We start from the raw sequence: 14,338 nt of genomic DNA, 5'->3' as shown, positions 1-14,338 counted from the left end.
ACCCCGGGGGCGCGGTCGGGTCAGGGGGGCCGGGGCCCGGGAGGGGCGGCGGGGAGTGGGGGCTGGACACGGCCGCCCCCAGAAGCCCCAGCCCGCGCGCGCCCTGGCTGCAGGCCCATGCCCAGGCTCCGGCTCCGGGGCGGCTCGCGGCCTTGCTCTCCCAGGTTGGGCTCGGCCCCGGCTCAGCTGCGCTCGGAGGGCGGCGGGAGGAGGAGGAAGGAGGAGGGAGCGTGCAGGCGGGCGGGCGGAAGGGGGAGGAGAGGAGCCGGCCGAGCCAGTCCGCAGGGGCCCGGAGCTTCGACCAGAGCAGAGACAGAGCAGCGGCCCCCGGCCCGGCCAGCTCCGCGACGCCGCCGCTGCCGAGTGAGTGGGGACCCCGGCCCGGGAGTCTGGGCGCTGCGCGGGGAAGCTGGGAGAACTGGGGCCGCCCGGACGCAGCTCCGCGGGGAGGCCTGGCTGGGGCGGGAGCGGGGCCGCGGGGGGAACGGGACCGGGGCGGCCGGGCGGGGCGTGCTCATGGCGGCGGGCCTGAGGAAGGGCGGCCCGGGCGGGAGCGGCCGGCCCCCAGCGCTCCGGGGGCCCCCAGCGCCTCGGCGTTCCCGGATACGCCGTCCAGAGCGCGGAGAGGCCCTTCTGGGCAACAGGTAGGGCCCGGGAGCTGGGGATGCGGGGGCGCGGGGCTGCGCGCGTCGGCCCGAGACACAGGCGCCCCTTTGTGGGGGACTAGCAAGGCTTGGTGACCATTTGCGCCAGAGCCCGGAGGCGGCAGGACCCGCGGCGGTGCCCCTGGCCTGTACGGCTCCCGTGGCTAGAGTAGGAGGGGACGGAAGGGTCTTGCTTCTTTTTCTCCTTACCAGCGCACTGTGGCCACTCTGGGAGGGAGGTCGGAGCGCCCATGTGCCTAACGGGAAACAGGAAGGAGTGGCTCTGAGAGTCTGCCCGGCCCCCCAAGGGTTAGGCTCCCAAACCGTTATGGGGTGTGTGCAGGGGTGGAGGGGGAGCTGCTGGTGAAACTGGTTTTCTGGGCCACATCTTGCTAATTACTGGATCGGAGGTTCTCTGGCAAGTAGGTTAGTCACAGGTGTGTTGCACGAATCTGGTCTCAGTCACCTGAGTTGCCAGGCTCCAGTCAGGGGGTTCTGAGGATCCTGAGGAATGGAGTGAGCCCCTCTTCCCAGAGAATCAAGTTAGGGAAGGCCTCCAGCAGGTATTCACCCCCACAACTGTGTTGGAGGGTTTGACATCCCAAATTACAACCCAGGTGATTGGGCATGAATTTGGATGGCTCACTGCACTTTTGATGGGGCTCCTAGGGGTAAGGACTTGTCTACAGCCTCCTTACTCAGGGTCTAATCATACAATGAACTGCACAGACTCTCTGTTCTAAAGAGCTTCTTGTTGCCCTGGCCGGTTGGCTCAGCGGTAGAGCGTCGGCCTAGCGTGCGGAGGACCCGGGTTTGATTCCCGGCCAGGGCACATAGGAGAGGCGCCCATTTGCCTCTCCACCCCTCCGCCGCACTTTCCTCTCTGTCTCTTTCTTCCCCTCTTCCCCTCCCGCAGCCAAGGCTCCATTGGAGCAAAGATGGCCAGGTCGCTGGGGATGGCTCTGTGGCCTCTGCCTCAGGCGCTGGAGTGGCTCTGGTCGCAACATGGCGATGCTCAGGATGGGCAGAGCATCGCCCCCTGGTGGGCAGAGCTTCGCCCCTGGTGGGCGTGCCGGGTGGATCCCGGTCGGGCGCATGCGAGAGTCTGTCTGACTGTCTCTCCCTGTTTCCAGCTTCAGAAAAATGAAAAAAAAAAAAAAAAAAAAAAGAGCTTCTTGTCTTCCTTGGTATCCCACAATCCATTCCCTTCACTGGGGCCTAGGCTAGCTTTGCTTTGGGAGGAAGGGCCTCCTTAGACCCTGTCACTGGCCCCTGGGCTGGCTTATTTTACTGTGCTCTTCAGCAGTGGCCTCATCTGCCTCTTCAACCGGTTGGCCTCTCCCTACCCCTAGGGGCTTGTAATCTCCTGCGGTATCGGGGTGTGCTGGAGCTTCTAGTGGAACAGCCTACAGACAAGCTAGATTTTGGGCCTTATACTGCAACCTAGAGCTACAACACCTCTTCTTGGCTTCATTGCTCGCAGCCTTCTAGTTCTTGATATGCTGCTGTTGCTGCCTGAAATTTTTTCAACAAGAAAGACTATTCAGATCTTCTTCCAATTCTTTTTTGTAGTTCCTCAAGCTTCAGTGGGATCTGGAAGCCAGTGGGATCCTCTCTTTGTCACTCTCTCCTCTCTTGCTAACCCTGTTGTATTGTCCTCAGTTATTCCTCAAAGTGCTGAGAGCCAGTGGCACTGCTGTCACATTGAGTCTGTGAGATCCCTTTCTCACAGACTCAAACTTCTGCCCTCCTGGGTTTACAAGCCTCCATGGGGACCCTCTGCCTTTTTTCATCCATCCGTGAAGGTCTGGAAGGGGTCAGTCAGAGTTGAGGCAAAGGGTGGAGACTGGCTGAACTGAGCTCAAGTTCCTGGTAATCCAATGCCCATGAAATCCCTGCTCTGCTGGCCCCTTTCCAGCCTGTGTCTCAGAAAGTGGCGTCTGTGTCTCTGAGGCAGGTGTTTGTGTGTATGTATGTGTGTGTGTGTGTGTGAGAGAGAGAGAGAGAGAGAGAGAGAGAAGACACACACATACCCTATTGTCTCTTCTAGCCTCTGGGGGTAGTGAATTCTGTGAGCGGAAAAAATATCTGCAATTGTGATTTTTCTCTACCAGAAAATCAAGGAACTGCCCTAAGGGCCAAGGAGGCCTAGAAAGCAAGTCATCTCCCCATTTCCAGAACATGTCCCCTTTTCTTGCCCCAGCCTTTCATTTATGGGATCCCTTGCTTGGTTTGGTGTGCTGGTGCCAAGAAGCTGCCAGGACTGCCACCAGGAGCAGACCCATTGATTGTGTGGGCATGTGTAAAGTGAGGCCCTGGGAGCCCTTCTCATCTCCGCTCCCACTCCCTCCCCATGTTGAGATAGAAGTCCTGACCCTGCTGAATCTGGTGTCTCTCACAACTGGGTCCAGGTGAGAAGGGATGGGGTGGTGCTCCTCTGCTAATGGAAGCAAAGGAAGGCTGTGGTCACAGAAAGCCTGAAACCCAGGTGCAGGAGAACCCCCATTAATCTGCAGTTCTTGAGTGCCTGACATAGCATGCTTTTTTGCTCACAGCGCTCATGGCTCACGCCTGCTCATCACAGCTCACACCCGTCTCCTGCGGGGAGCTGGAAGGAGACAGGTATAACTTGTCCTAGGGCTGAAATAGTTGCACTACCCAGTCACTTGTCCTTGACCATTGTCTTAACACTTGTTCTGCCTACCTCCCCAGCTCCTCACTTTCTTTGTACAGATAAGCCTGGCAGCAGACATTCCAGGGGGCACAGGAATCAGGGAGAGGGGGTCCACCCACCCCTCTAGGACCCTTCTGAGTCTTTAATCCTTAAAATCCCCCTGTATAGAGAAACTTCCCTGCTGTTTTCCACTAACCAGGGTGAGGATGGGGCCTAATGTCTCAGCCTGACTGTAGCCTTGGCTTTAGATCTCGCTGGCAGATAAGTTGGGCTCCAAGAGACTATCAGTCAGGTGACTGGGTTGGGTATACTTCCCCACCTCTGGTCAGGCTCAGCAAAGAAGTGGGAAGGAAAAGCCAGAGGTGCCACCACATCTTGGCATTCTTGGCTTGCCCCTTCCCTACCACTTTTCTTAGGAAAAAAGATGAGTGTGCATGGTTATGTGGGCAAAGTTCCACTGTGGATAATTATGTTTTTGTTCAGTTCAAAAGGCTTCCATCTCTTTAATTAAATATTTATTCTGAAAAGAAAAGTATATTTATTCTAAGGTAGAGGAGGAAGGGACCGGACCCTCACGAGCTGAGGCTTGGAATATGCGTGTGCATGTGTGTGTGTACGTGTACATACATGTGGTATTGGGGAAAAATGGAGCTGAAGCTCCTTTCTCAGCGCCGACCTCTGATTTCATCCCAGAGAGCAGTGACCAGAAGTGGGGACAAGAGGGTATAAAGTCCTTGAGCTGGAATACTGACCCGTGACAGGCTGAGAGGGATTTCGCAAGTGCTTCTGTAGTGGGTGGGGGTGGAGCTGCCGGAGGAGGGGCAGAAGGACCAGCCTAGCTCAGTTCTGCTATGACCTATGTGATCAGTCTTCTGCCAGGGGCACTCATTTGTCTCTAGTTCACAGTAGAGAACAATTTCTCTATTCTCTTTTCTTCCTCCTTGGTGTGTGTGTGTGTGGGGGGGAGGGGGTCTGAGGGAACACACGACCCCCTTCCCTCTATGTCAGCTGCTAGTCTCAAGGCCAGTCCAAATACCACCACCTCTCCTCCCTCTTGGGAGGATGAGGGTTGGATGCCTGGAAAGCTCTCCTCTTGTCCTCTGCAGACTAGTGTTTTATTTTCTGGGTGAACCTTAATATGCAATAACTTTTTAATTTTATTGATTTTTAGAGAGAAAAAGAAACATTGATTTGCAGAGAACTTGTTAAAAATGTAGATTCTGGGGCTTTACCTGCAGAGACTCTGACCCATTAGGTCTGACAGAGATCACAGAATCTCCACGTTTAATAAACGCTTCCAGGGACTTTATGCAGAAGCTAATTTTTGAAAAAGTCTTCCCATTTGATGCTAGGAAAAGGGAAAGATAGATAAACACAAGAAAATTCCCCAGTGAAGCAACATATGAACTAGTGGTTAGGTCGAGTTAAAATCCTGTTATTGGTACGAAGCACGGGTGTGTCAGGGCAATGCTCTAACCACTGGGTTTCCTGACAAGGGCCAAGCAGTAGCTTCTAATTCCACCAGATCTCTTGGTCTGCTGTCTCGATTCTGTCCTCCAACCCCTGACTCTCTGCAGCTTTGCCTTCACGTTGTTTCTGAAATGACACCCCCCCCCCCATATTTATTTTATTGATTTTAGAGAGAGGAAGAGCAGAGACAGGGACATCAATCTGTACCAGCATGTGCCCTGACTGGGGATGAACCAGCAGCCTCTGCTTTGGGACGGTGCTCTAACCAACTGAGCTACCTGGCCAGCACTGAAAAGACACTTCTGATAGGATTCTTCTGCTTTATGTGTAGGAATTGGGCAGCTTGGGCATGGGTGTTAATCTTATGTGCACTAGTTTACTGATTATCCTAGAGCTCAGCCCATTTGGGGACTTAATTTTGCTTTACTCTGCCTCTTCATTTTCCCTAGGAACCTTGGGTTGTAGGGAAAGGGAAGGGTTTGCTCAAGCCCTGAAATCTGGTTTTGAACTTGCCCAGCAAGGAAGCTTGCAGTTGTTTGAGTGGAGGGCTAGAGGGGTAGGCTGGAGAGTTAGGGGAAGGGAGGGTGCCTCTGCCTATATTCAGGTTGTTAGCTATAGCTTTCAGGACTGATCCTACCTGTCCTCCATGCTGTGATAGCAAAATGATGGGAAACCTGAGATTCTTAATTCTAGGGAATCAGGACTTGGAGGTGGAGTGTCAGCATCACCTTCAGTTGCTGCTGTAAATAGTCACTGTTAGAATTGGAAAGCCACCATATTATAGATGAGGAAGCTGATTTGTCCAAGGCCACATGACCAGGACCTGAGCCCAGGGCTTGAGTCTCAGCCCCCTACATCTTTTGATAAACCATGAAAACTGTCATCTCTCTCTCTCCTGTGGCTGTCCCCTTGATACCCTCTGCCTTCCCCTCTTATCACTCAGGATGCTCCAGACCTTGTATGACTACTTCTGGTGGGAACGGCTGTGGCTGCCTGTGAACTTAACCTGGGGTGATCTAGAAGACCGAGATGGACGCGTCTATGCCAAGGCCTCAGACCTGTATATCACACTACCCCTGGCCTTGCTCTTCCTCATCATTCGATACTTCTTTGAGCTGTGAGCATACCAGTCTACCCCCATGTCTTCTGTGGCTGCCAGCCACAGTTGTTTGCACTTCAAGTTTGTTTATCTCTTGCTATTTAATTGGTCCTAGACCCCAGTGTTCTGGCCACCTAGGTCCCCGCCTACTGTGTCCCCCCCACTGAAGGCAGCATTGTTTTCCTGAGGGCTCAGCACCCCCAGGCCTTTTCTCTCAATGGTTATTTGTTCTCACCCTCCACCCCTCCTGGTCACTTTGAACACAGACGGCTTTGTCAGTTATGAGCAGCCCAAGGAGGCCAGAGAGGGATTGCCAGGAAACTGAGGTCCAGGATAAAGTGGTCTGAGCTTGCAGTCCTTTCCTGCCCCAGCTTAGGGGCTACTGAGGGGTATTGCAGGAGAGCCAGACACTTCTCACTCCTGTCCCTTCCCCAGTTACGTGGCCACACCGCTGGCTGCCCTTCTGAATGTAAAGGAGAAAACTCGGCTGCGGGCACCACTCAACCCCACCTTGGAGCAATTCTACCTGATCAGCGGCAAGCATCCCAAACAGGTGGGAGCTGCAGACTTGCTCTAGTGGTTACTGAGTTCTAGTGGGGGTGGGAGGGAAGGCAAGAATGGGTCAGAATATCAGCTCTGGTGGGTGAAGAGATGGGACCAGAGGTACACTTTCAGGGTTCTTGGAGAGGGTGTGGGGCGCTGCCGAGTTCTGAAGCGAAATATAATAGGCTTCTTCACTACACCCAGGCGGAGGTAGAGATGTTGTCCCGGCAGAGTGGGCTCTCTGGCCGCCAGGTAGAGCGCTGGTTCCGACGCCGCCGCAACCAGGACCGGCCCAGTCTCCTCAAGAAGTTCCGAGAAGCCAGGTGGGGGCGGTTGGAGCAGGAGAAGCAGAGGAAGGCCTGATCTATCTTGCTGGGAGGGGCGGGCAATGGCTGTATGCAGGGTGAGATCTCACCCAGTCAATGAGATCAGTTTGGTTACTCATGTTCCTGAGGATCTCTGGGGAGGGTTGTGCCCTCCTCCCATGCACTCTCCTAGCCATTTCCCTTCCTCTTCCAGCTGGAGATTCACATTTTACCTGATTGCTTTCATTGCTGGCATGGCTGTCATTGTGGATGTGAGTGTGGATTACTGGGAGGTTCTCTGGGAAGGTGTTGGGAGGCTGTAGAATTTGGGTCCCTCTTTTAACTTCTCTTCATCTCTGCAGAAACCCTGGTTCTATGACATGAAGAAAGTTTGGGAGGGATATCCCATACAGGTATGAAATGGGGTCTTTATTTCCTTATATGGGGTTAAGAGAATCAATGTAGGACAGGACTGGGAGGAACACAGTCCTGTGAAGAGATGATCTCTGGAACACTTGGAAGAAGGGACTGGAATCTCTGAGCCTAGAAGGGCTGGGCTTGAGACCCTTGGGTCCAGCTGCTGTGGGGCCCTGAACCTACTCTCTCATTCTCTCCTCTCCCAGAGCACCATCCCTTCCCAGTATTGGTACTACATGATTGAACTTTCTTTCTACTGGTCCCTGCTCTTCAGTATCGCCTCCGATGTCAAGCGAAAGGTGGGTCAAGGGTCTGCACCATTAAGTCTGGAAGTCAAGATGAAACTGTGATGAATGGCCTCTCCTTTGATTTCTGGGTGCTTTGGATGGAGATGTGGGATATGGGGAACTAAAAGGGAGGGGGAGGAAGAAGGAACAGTGGGGGCTGTGGAACAAGAAAGTCTCCTGGCACCTACATCTTTTCCATAGGATTTCAAGGAGCAGATCATCCACCATGTGGCCACTATTATCCTCATCAGCTTCTCCTGGTTTGCCAATTACATTCGTGCTGGGACTCTCATCATGGCTCTGCATGACTCTTCTGACTATCTGCTGGAGGTCAGGCTTTCTGGGCATTTCTGCAAACCCAGGGAACCTGGTGCAGGTTCTCCTGTCCCTCAATCTTTTTGGTGTTTGTGGGGGGGGGGGGTGTGTGACATTCCTGGGATCAAAGAGGTGGGGACACAGAGCCAGTATGGTAACTGGTGTGTGTGTGTGAATGTATATGGGAGAGTTAGGAGCCCATGATGACAAATGGGGGCTGTCTATGCAGTCAGCCAAGATGTTTAACTATGCGGGATGGAAAAACACCTGCAACAACATCTTCATCGTCTTTGCCATCGTCTTCATCATCACCCGACTGGTCATCCTGCCCTTCTGGTGAGTAGGAGGCCAGACTCTGCTCCTGTTCTCATGGAGTAAGGAATCTTGCTTCACCCCATTTATCTATCCTCCATTAACCCCTTCCTATCTGTGTTTACAACGGTCTCTCCCTTGCCATTCCCAGGATCCTGCATTGCACTGTGGTGTACCCACTGGAGCTCTATCCTGCCTTTTTTGGCTATTACTTCTTCAATTCCATGATGGGAGTGCTACAGATGCTGCACATCTTCTGGGCCTACCTCATTTTGCGCATGGCCCACAAGTTCATAACTGGAAAGGTAAAAGTTCTCTCCCCATTCTGTAGGCCCTACTACCCTCAACTCTAGAAACTTCTCAAACTTTCTCCCATACTAGCAACCCTCTAGAAAACTACTGTAGGGCCCTGGAATAGCTAGAACAAGTCCACACAGAGAGGCAATACTTAGGAGTTTGAGGACATCAAGTAACCCTTCTTATCCCTTTCCACAGCAGGTAGAAGATGAACGCAGTGACCGTGAAGAAACAGAGAGCTCAGAGGGGGAGGAGGCTGCAGTTTGGGGAGGAGTAAAGAGCCGGGCCCTAGCCAATGGCCACCCCATCCTCAACAACAACCATCGTAAGAATGACTGAACCATTGTCCCTGCTGCCCCTCAGATTAATGTGCAAAGCCAAGGAACTATTCCCTCCCACCCCCCAATAGGGTCACTTTAAGTTCTGGAGAGAAAGGAGAAAGCCAGAGGAGAGTTCTCTGTGCCTCCCACCCCCTGCTTGTCACCCAGTTGCCTTTAACCAAATCCTAACCAACTATCTCCATGTCTCTACCTGGGGAGGTTGGTTATATTGTTTGTTGGGGGGGAGGGGTTTTTATTTTCCAAGTTGTCCTTTCTATTGCTTTCAAGATCCTTCCTCAGTTCTGGGTGTAGGCATTACAACTCACATTCCTTATTCTTCAGATTTTGGCCCTAGCTGTTTACCTTTAACTCCCTGACCTCCAGAGTTAGGGCTGTGCCTTATTGTCACATCTGTGGGCCTCATTCTGCCAAAGTAGGGCCAAAGCTCACCTTTCTAAATTCCCTAACTTGGACCAGAAACCAAAGCTAAGCTGACTTTAATTTTTTTTCTCCTAAGATGCAACTGAGTGTAGGAGGGTACCTATGACCCTTACCCTACCTCTGCCAAAAAGTGGGGGCCATACTGGGGACAGCTCAGTCTTGCATTCCTTCTCTGCCAGCTGTCCCTGTAGTCATAGGTCCAAGATCTTACTGCCTCCTTTCTCTGTCCTCTTCCTCTAAGCTTGTTGGTTTGGAGTAGAATGGCAACTAGTTCTAATTTTTATTTATTAAACATTTGGGGTTTTGGTTTTAAATCCAAAATTACAGCTAGCACCTGGCATTTTAGCAGTGGGACCACTTCAGACCAAAATGTACTGTTAATGGTTTTTTTTAATTAAAATATATTAAAGATTAAGTAAAACATGGCAACAAGTGTCTGAGACTATTAGGAATTGAGAAGGGGAGTAACTAAATAAACTAAGGTAGTCTTTCTCATACCTTCTTCACAGTTACATAATTTCTTTTAAAAATTTCACATGGCAAATAAGAAAAAGCAAAGGTTTTGAATGTAGGAGATTAATGACTGCTGCCCGTTGGGAAGGTTGGGGGAAGAGATTGCTCACTGAAAGACCCAGAATTGCAAGAATGGGGGTTGAGGGAGAGAAAATCACATCATAATCTTAGTCTTAACATCTTATTAAAAGACTTTCAAGAAACAATACAAACCAAGGATAGCAAATACACAGCCCTCATACCAGGAACAAAGTGTTAGAAGCATGAACACTTGAACAAATATAGGACGGGAGGGATGAGCAACAGCAGGACTGAGGGATGTCAGGCCCAGGTTAGAGTGGTAGCCTCTCCCTACCTCCTAGTGCCGTAGGGGGCGGAGGAGGGACCTGCCTGCTAGCACCACATTGGAAGGGATCTCCTGATCCAGAACCCCTGCTTCTATCTATTAGGAGCTGGGGGAACAGCCAGGCTGGAGAACTGGGTGGTCAGAGTTCAACAGTCAGAAAGACCAAGTTCCTGGGAAACGTCTCTTCAGGAAAGGTTCAGGAAGTTAGGGAGAAGGCTGTCCTCTAAAGAAGACGGCCTCTACATTCGATGGCCCCACAGCAGCAGAGCAGCTCTTTGCCTTCCACACTGCCCACCTCATAGTTGTAGTCCCATGTAAGCTCTGTCCCAGCCCGGATTCTCCTACAAAGGAAGAAAAGGATAGGGTGTGAAGACAGCAGAGAACCCAGGTACAGGGGGTACAGGGGTTACAGGGGGTGCTGGTGGAGCTGGATCACAGATGGAGGGGCTTCAGAGTCCCAACAGTCCTTGCTCTTTCCCAACCCCAAGCTTCTTTTCCTACCCAACCACCCTTCTTCCTGACTCCTTACTTGCTGGCAAAGAAGGCCACCCAAGGGAAGCGAAGATCATGAGTATCCACAAAGACGTTCTGGACAAACAGGTTGGGGCTGCAACTATGCTGTAGGTTTAAGGACAGGATTGGTAAGAACCATGGAAATAGAACCTCGTTTTGTGGAGTGAGTGAGAGTTGGGTGAAAAACGATGACACCTGATCATCCCATCATAGCAGAAATTCTGGAAAATAAAAACTACCTCTTTAAGAACCTTTAAAACCAAGAATTTATAACAAGAAAAGGTAGGTTTATATAGTTGTGTTAAAAGCAGTAGAAATTTGAGGACCATGGGATTACCCTATATCTAGAGGTGAAGGAAAGGGGTCTCACATTGAGATAGCGGCCCAGGTTGCCTTCAAGCTTGGCGTCGATGATGTAGCAAGACTCCTCCCCATCGTAGAATTGGCGTGTGTTCTTGCGGACAGGTGCGCTTTCTCCCTTTTCCACAGATGCCATGTTGGTTGATTTAATGGCAATCCCGTGGGTCGATTTAAGAGCAAAGCCTCGGGTTGATTTTACTGCCACTTGGCGCTTCATTGGACCTAGACAGGGAGGACAGCAGGGTCAGGCCCATCCCAACCCATGACAGGATAGTCTACCTCTATTTAATCTCATGCATTGCAGCTCAGGAATAACAATGAGCTGGGACTGAGGCAAAGATCTTAAGTGCCATTTTTTTCAAACAGGATTAGATCTGCTGTATAAAGGAGCTGAGGAAAAAGTAGGGAAATGGAAAGAAGAGAGCAAGAAGACTTGTCAAAAATATTAAGTTTCCCTGTGAGCCAGGAAGCCCTCCCAGAGATGTCTTAACTCTTTGAGATCTGGATTTTTTCTTTAGCTTCTTTTAAAAATCCTCTACCCCCAGATGGACAATAGACATGCAAAGACGCTCAACATCACTAATCATCAGAGAAATGAAAAAACACAATGAGCTATCACCTCACACCTGTCAGAATGGCTATCATCAATACATCAACAAACAAGTGTTGGCAAGGATGTGGAGAAAAGGGGACCCTTGTGCACTGTTGGTGGGAATGCAGATCAGTACAGTCATTATGGAAAACAGTATGGAGGTTCCTCAGAATTAAAAATAGAACTACCTTGGCCCTGGCCGGTTGGCTTGATGGTAGAGCGTCGGCCTGGCGTGTGGAAGTCCCGGGTTCGATTCCCGGCCAGGGCACACAGGAGAAGAGCCCATCTGCTTCTCCACCCCTCCCCCTCTCCTTCCTCCCTGTCTCTCTCTTCCCCTCCCGCAGCTGAGGCTCCATTGGAGCAAATGATGGCCCGGGCGCTGGGGATGGCTCTGTGGCCTCTGCCTCAGGCGCTAGACTGGCTCTGGTTGCAACAGAGCGACGCCCCAGATGGGCAGAGCATTGCCCCCTGGTGGGCTTGCCAGGTGGATCCTGGTCCGGCACATGCGGGAGTCTGTCTGACTGCCTCCCCGTTTCCAGCTTCAGAAAAATACAAGAAAAAAAAAAAAATAGAACTACCTTATAACCCAGCAATTCCACTTTTGGGTATTTATCCAAGGAAATGCAAAACACTAATTTGAAAAACTATATGCATACCAATGTTCACTGCAGCATTATTTACAATAGCCAAGCCATGAAAGCAACCTAAATTGGATAATGTTTGGATAGAGAAGATGTAATATATATATACAAATAAAGTAGAATATTACTAAGTAATTAAAAGAATTAAATCTTATCATTTGTGACAACGTGGATGGGCCTATAGCAGCGGTTCTCAACCTGTGTTTTGGTCGTTCGACCCCCGCCGGGGTCGCGACCCACAGGTTGAGAACCGCTGGCCTATAGGATATTACGCTAAGTGGAATAAATCAAAGACAAATACCACGTGATTTCACTTATGTGAAATCTAAAGAACTAAACAAACTAAACAGACTCAAGAGATCAAACTGATGGTTACCAGATAAGCAGGAGGCTGGGGGTGGTGGATGAATAAGGTAAAACAAGAAGTACAAATTAGGCCTGACCAGGCAGTGGCGCAGTGGAGAGCGTCAGACTGGGATGCGGAGGACCCAGGTTCGAGACCCTGAGCTTGCCAGCTTGAGTGCAGGCTCATCTGGTTTGAGGAAAGCTCACCAGCTTGGACCCAAGGTCGCTGGCTCAGGCAAGGGGTCACTCGGTCTGCTGTAGCCCCCGGTCAAGGAACATATGAGAAAGCAATCAATGAACTAAGGAGCCGCAACAAAGAATTGATGTTTCTCATCTCTCTCCCTTCCTGTCTGTCTGTCCCTATCTGTCCCTCTCTCTGACTGTCTCTGCCACAAAAAAAAAAAAGTACAAATTAGTAGTTAAAAAACAGTCACGAGATGTCAAGTACAGCATGGGGAAAAGTCAGTAATATAACTGTATGGTGCTGGGTGGTACTGGACTTATCAAGGGGACTACTTCATAAATTATATGTTTAACCACTATAAAAAAAAACCCTGGGACCTTCCAACTACCCCCCAAATTCTTCTAGACTACCAGACATGTTCTTCTTGTCCTCAAAGTCATCGCCTTCAGAGCCAGAGGAGATGGTCTGGATATCATCACTGTCAACTGCTGTGGCTGAAGTCTGACCAGCAGCGGGCTTTCGGCTGGTCCCACTTTCCCCCTCACTTTCTGTGCTGCTGGACAGTGTCAGGATATCCTGGGGAAGCAGAAGGGAGGGAAGGAGGAAGAGTAAATGGAGAGGCCCTGTCAAGTTCTTATTCTTACCTGTGGTTAGGCAGAAAGGAGCTGGGGCTACAGCAAGATGATTACATACTGGAAGGAAAATGAAGCAGGAAATCAAGGTCAAAGAATCAAGAAAAGATATAACTAATTATGGTGAAGGACTTGAGGAGAAGCATGTTCCTTCACTCAGACTCTGAGTAACAAAGAGGTCTGGGTAAAGTACAGCTTGAGAAAGATCACTTACATCAGGATGGGACTGAGCTGAGGCCAAGAGGCGTCGGCTCTGATGCATACTAGTCTTACTAGGTGGGCGGCGAAGCCCTTCAGTCTTCATGGGAGATGGATTGTAACCATAATTTCGAGAGCTCTCAGTAATTCTGATCGGAGGAAAAAATTAGAGGAGTCAGGTTATTGGCTGTTTCTTTGGCTTCTTTTGTAGGATTGAGAGAAGGCAGATTTGGAAATAGGTCAGAAAGAGGGACTTACATTGGCGTCTTGTTTCGGTCATCGGGATCCTGGAAAAGAGCAAGTGAAAGGCTAAATGTTTTCATGGTCCTAGGTAACAAATCCAACATTTAGAATTCATCTCAAATGACTTCAAAGACACTACCCAGTGAGAGGGTAGTGAGATGTGTTGAAAATTAATGCAATCAGACAGCTGCAATCAGTCTCATCAGCAAACCACCCTGGGAAGGTCCTCAACACTTCCCAATGACAAGGCATAAAATGTTAATGGAAAACAGCTGGTAGAGTCTTACAAGGACAAGGCACAGTTACTACCTATAATGTGATAAGTTTCAATATAAAAATTTTTTTTCATTAAAAATATTTAAAATTCATTCTTATTTCTCCGAGAAGGAAGTAATGATGTACATAACTTGAAATAGCACTTAATGTAAAAAATTATTTATGAATGCTTAATTTTGGAATGAATCAACCCTGTGGGTTGATTTTAATATAATTTCTTTGTTTAAACAAACAGTAGGATTATGCTGGGAGGAGAAAATTAGGCTTGCCACAGAAATATCCGTCATGTAAATAATCTGTGTGAAGACTCACAGTGAGACTGCATTAAGTTTATTACCATACAAAAGTTAGACAAAAACCACTGCTCTCTG

General features: G+C 50.1%; 2 protein-coding genes across 7 annotated transcripts in view; one reads left to right on the top strand and one right to left on the bottom strand.

The window, feature by feature from the left end:
* The first annotated feature begins 205 nt into the window (after positions 1-205).
* Positions 206-9,559, top strand: CERS2 (ceramide synthase 2). Of its 2 annotated transcripts, none has more exons than XM_066377437.1 (11): positions 206-363; positions 5,732-5,905; positions 6,323-6,440; positions 6,635-6,753; positions 6,950-7,007; positions 7,098-7,148; positions 7,359-7,451; positions 7,641-7,769; positions 7,984-8,090; positions 8,218-8,371; positions 8,562-9,559. In XM_066377437.1, exons 2-11 carry the CDS (start codon positions 5,733-5,735, stop codon positions 8,700-8,702), a joined length of 1,143 nt encoding a protein of 380 aa, XP_066233534.1. In that variant the 5' UTR covers positions 206-363; position 5,732; the 3' UTR covers positions 8,703-9,559. The 2 variants fall into 2 exon arrangements, with proteins under 2 accessions (XP_066233534.1, XP_066233533.1); XM_066377436.1 differs by lacking the exon at positions 206-363 and adding an exon at positions 512-644.
* Positions 8,913-14,338, bottom strand: part of SETDB1 (SET domain bifurcated histone lysine methyltransferase 1) — a 38,053-nt gene continuing 32,627 nt past the window's right edge. For all 5 annotated transcript variants that reach the window (XM_066377405.1, XM_066377402.1, XM_066377401.1 and 2 more), the window contains exons 17-22: positions 13,707-13,735; positions 13,465-13,597; positions 13,029-13,194; positions 10,867-11,078; positions 10,513-10,601; positions 8,913-10,324 (exon numbers count right to left, since the gene is read on the bottom strand). In XM_066377405.1, coding sequence (XP_066233502.1) covers positions 10,207-10,324; positions 10,513-10,601; positions 10,867-11,078; positions 13,029-13,194; positions 13,465-13,597; positions 13,707-13,735 — 747 coding nt within the window. In that variant the 3' untranslated portion in view covers positions 8,913-10,206. The remainder of the gene's footprint in view (positions 10,325-10,512; positions 10,602-10,866; positions 11,079-13,028; positions 13,195-13,464; positions 13,598-13,706; positions 13,736-14,338) is intronic.

The sequence above is a fragment of the Saccopteryx leptura genome, chromosome 3 (genome assembly GCF_036850995.1).
Source record: "Saccopteryx leptura isolate mSacLep1 chromosome 3, mSacLep1_pri_phased_curated, whole genome shotgun sequence".
In the NCBI taxonomy this organism is placed as follows: Eukaryota; Metazoa; Chordata; class Mammalia; order Chiroptera; family Emballonuridae; genus Saccopteryx; species Saccopteryx leptura.
Note: the sequence above shows the minus strand (reverse complement) of the source record. Positions and strands in the feature narration are given on the sequence as shown.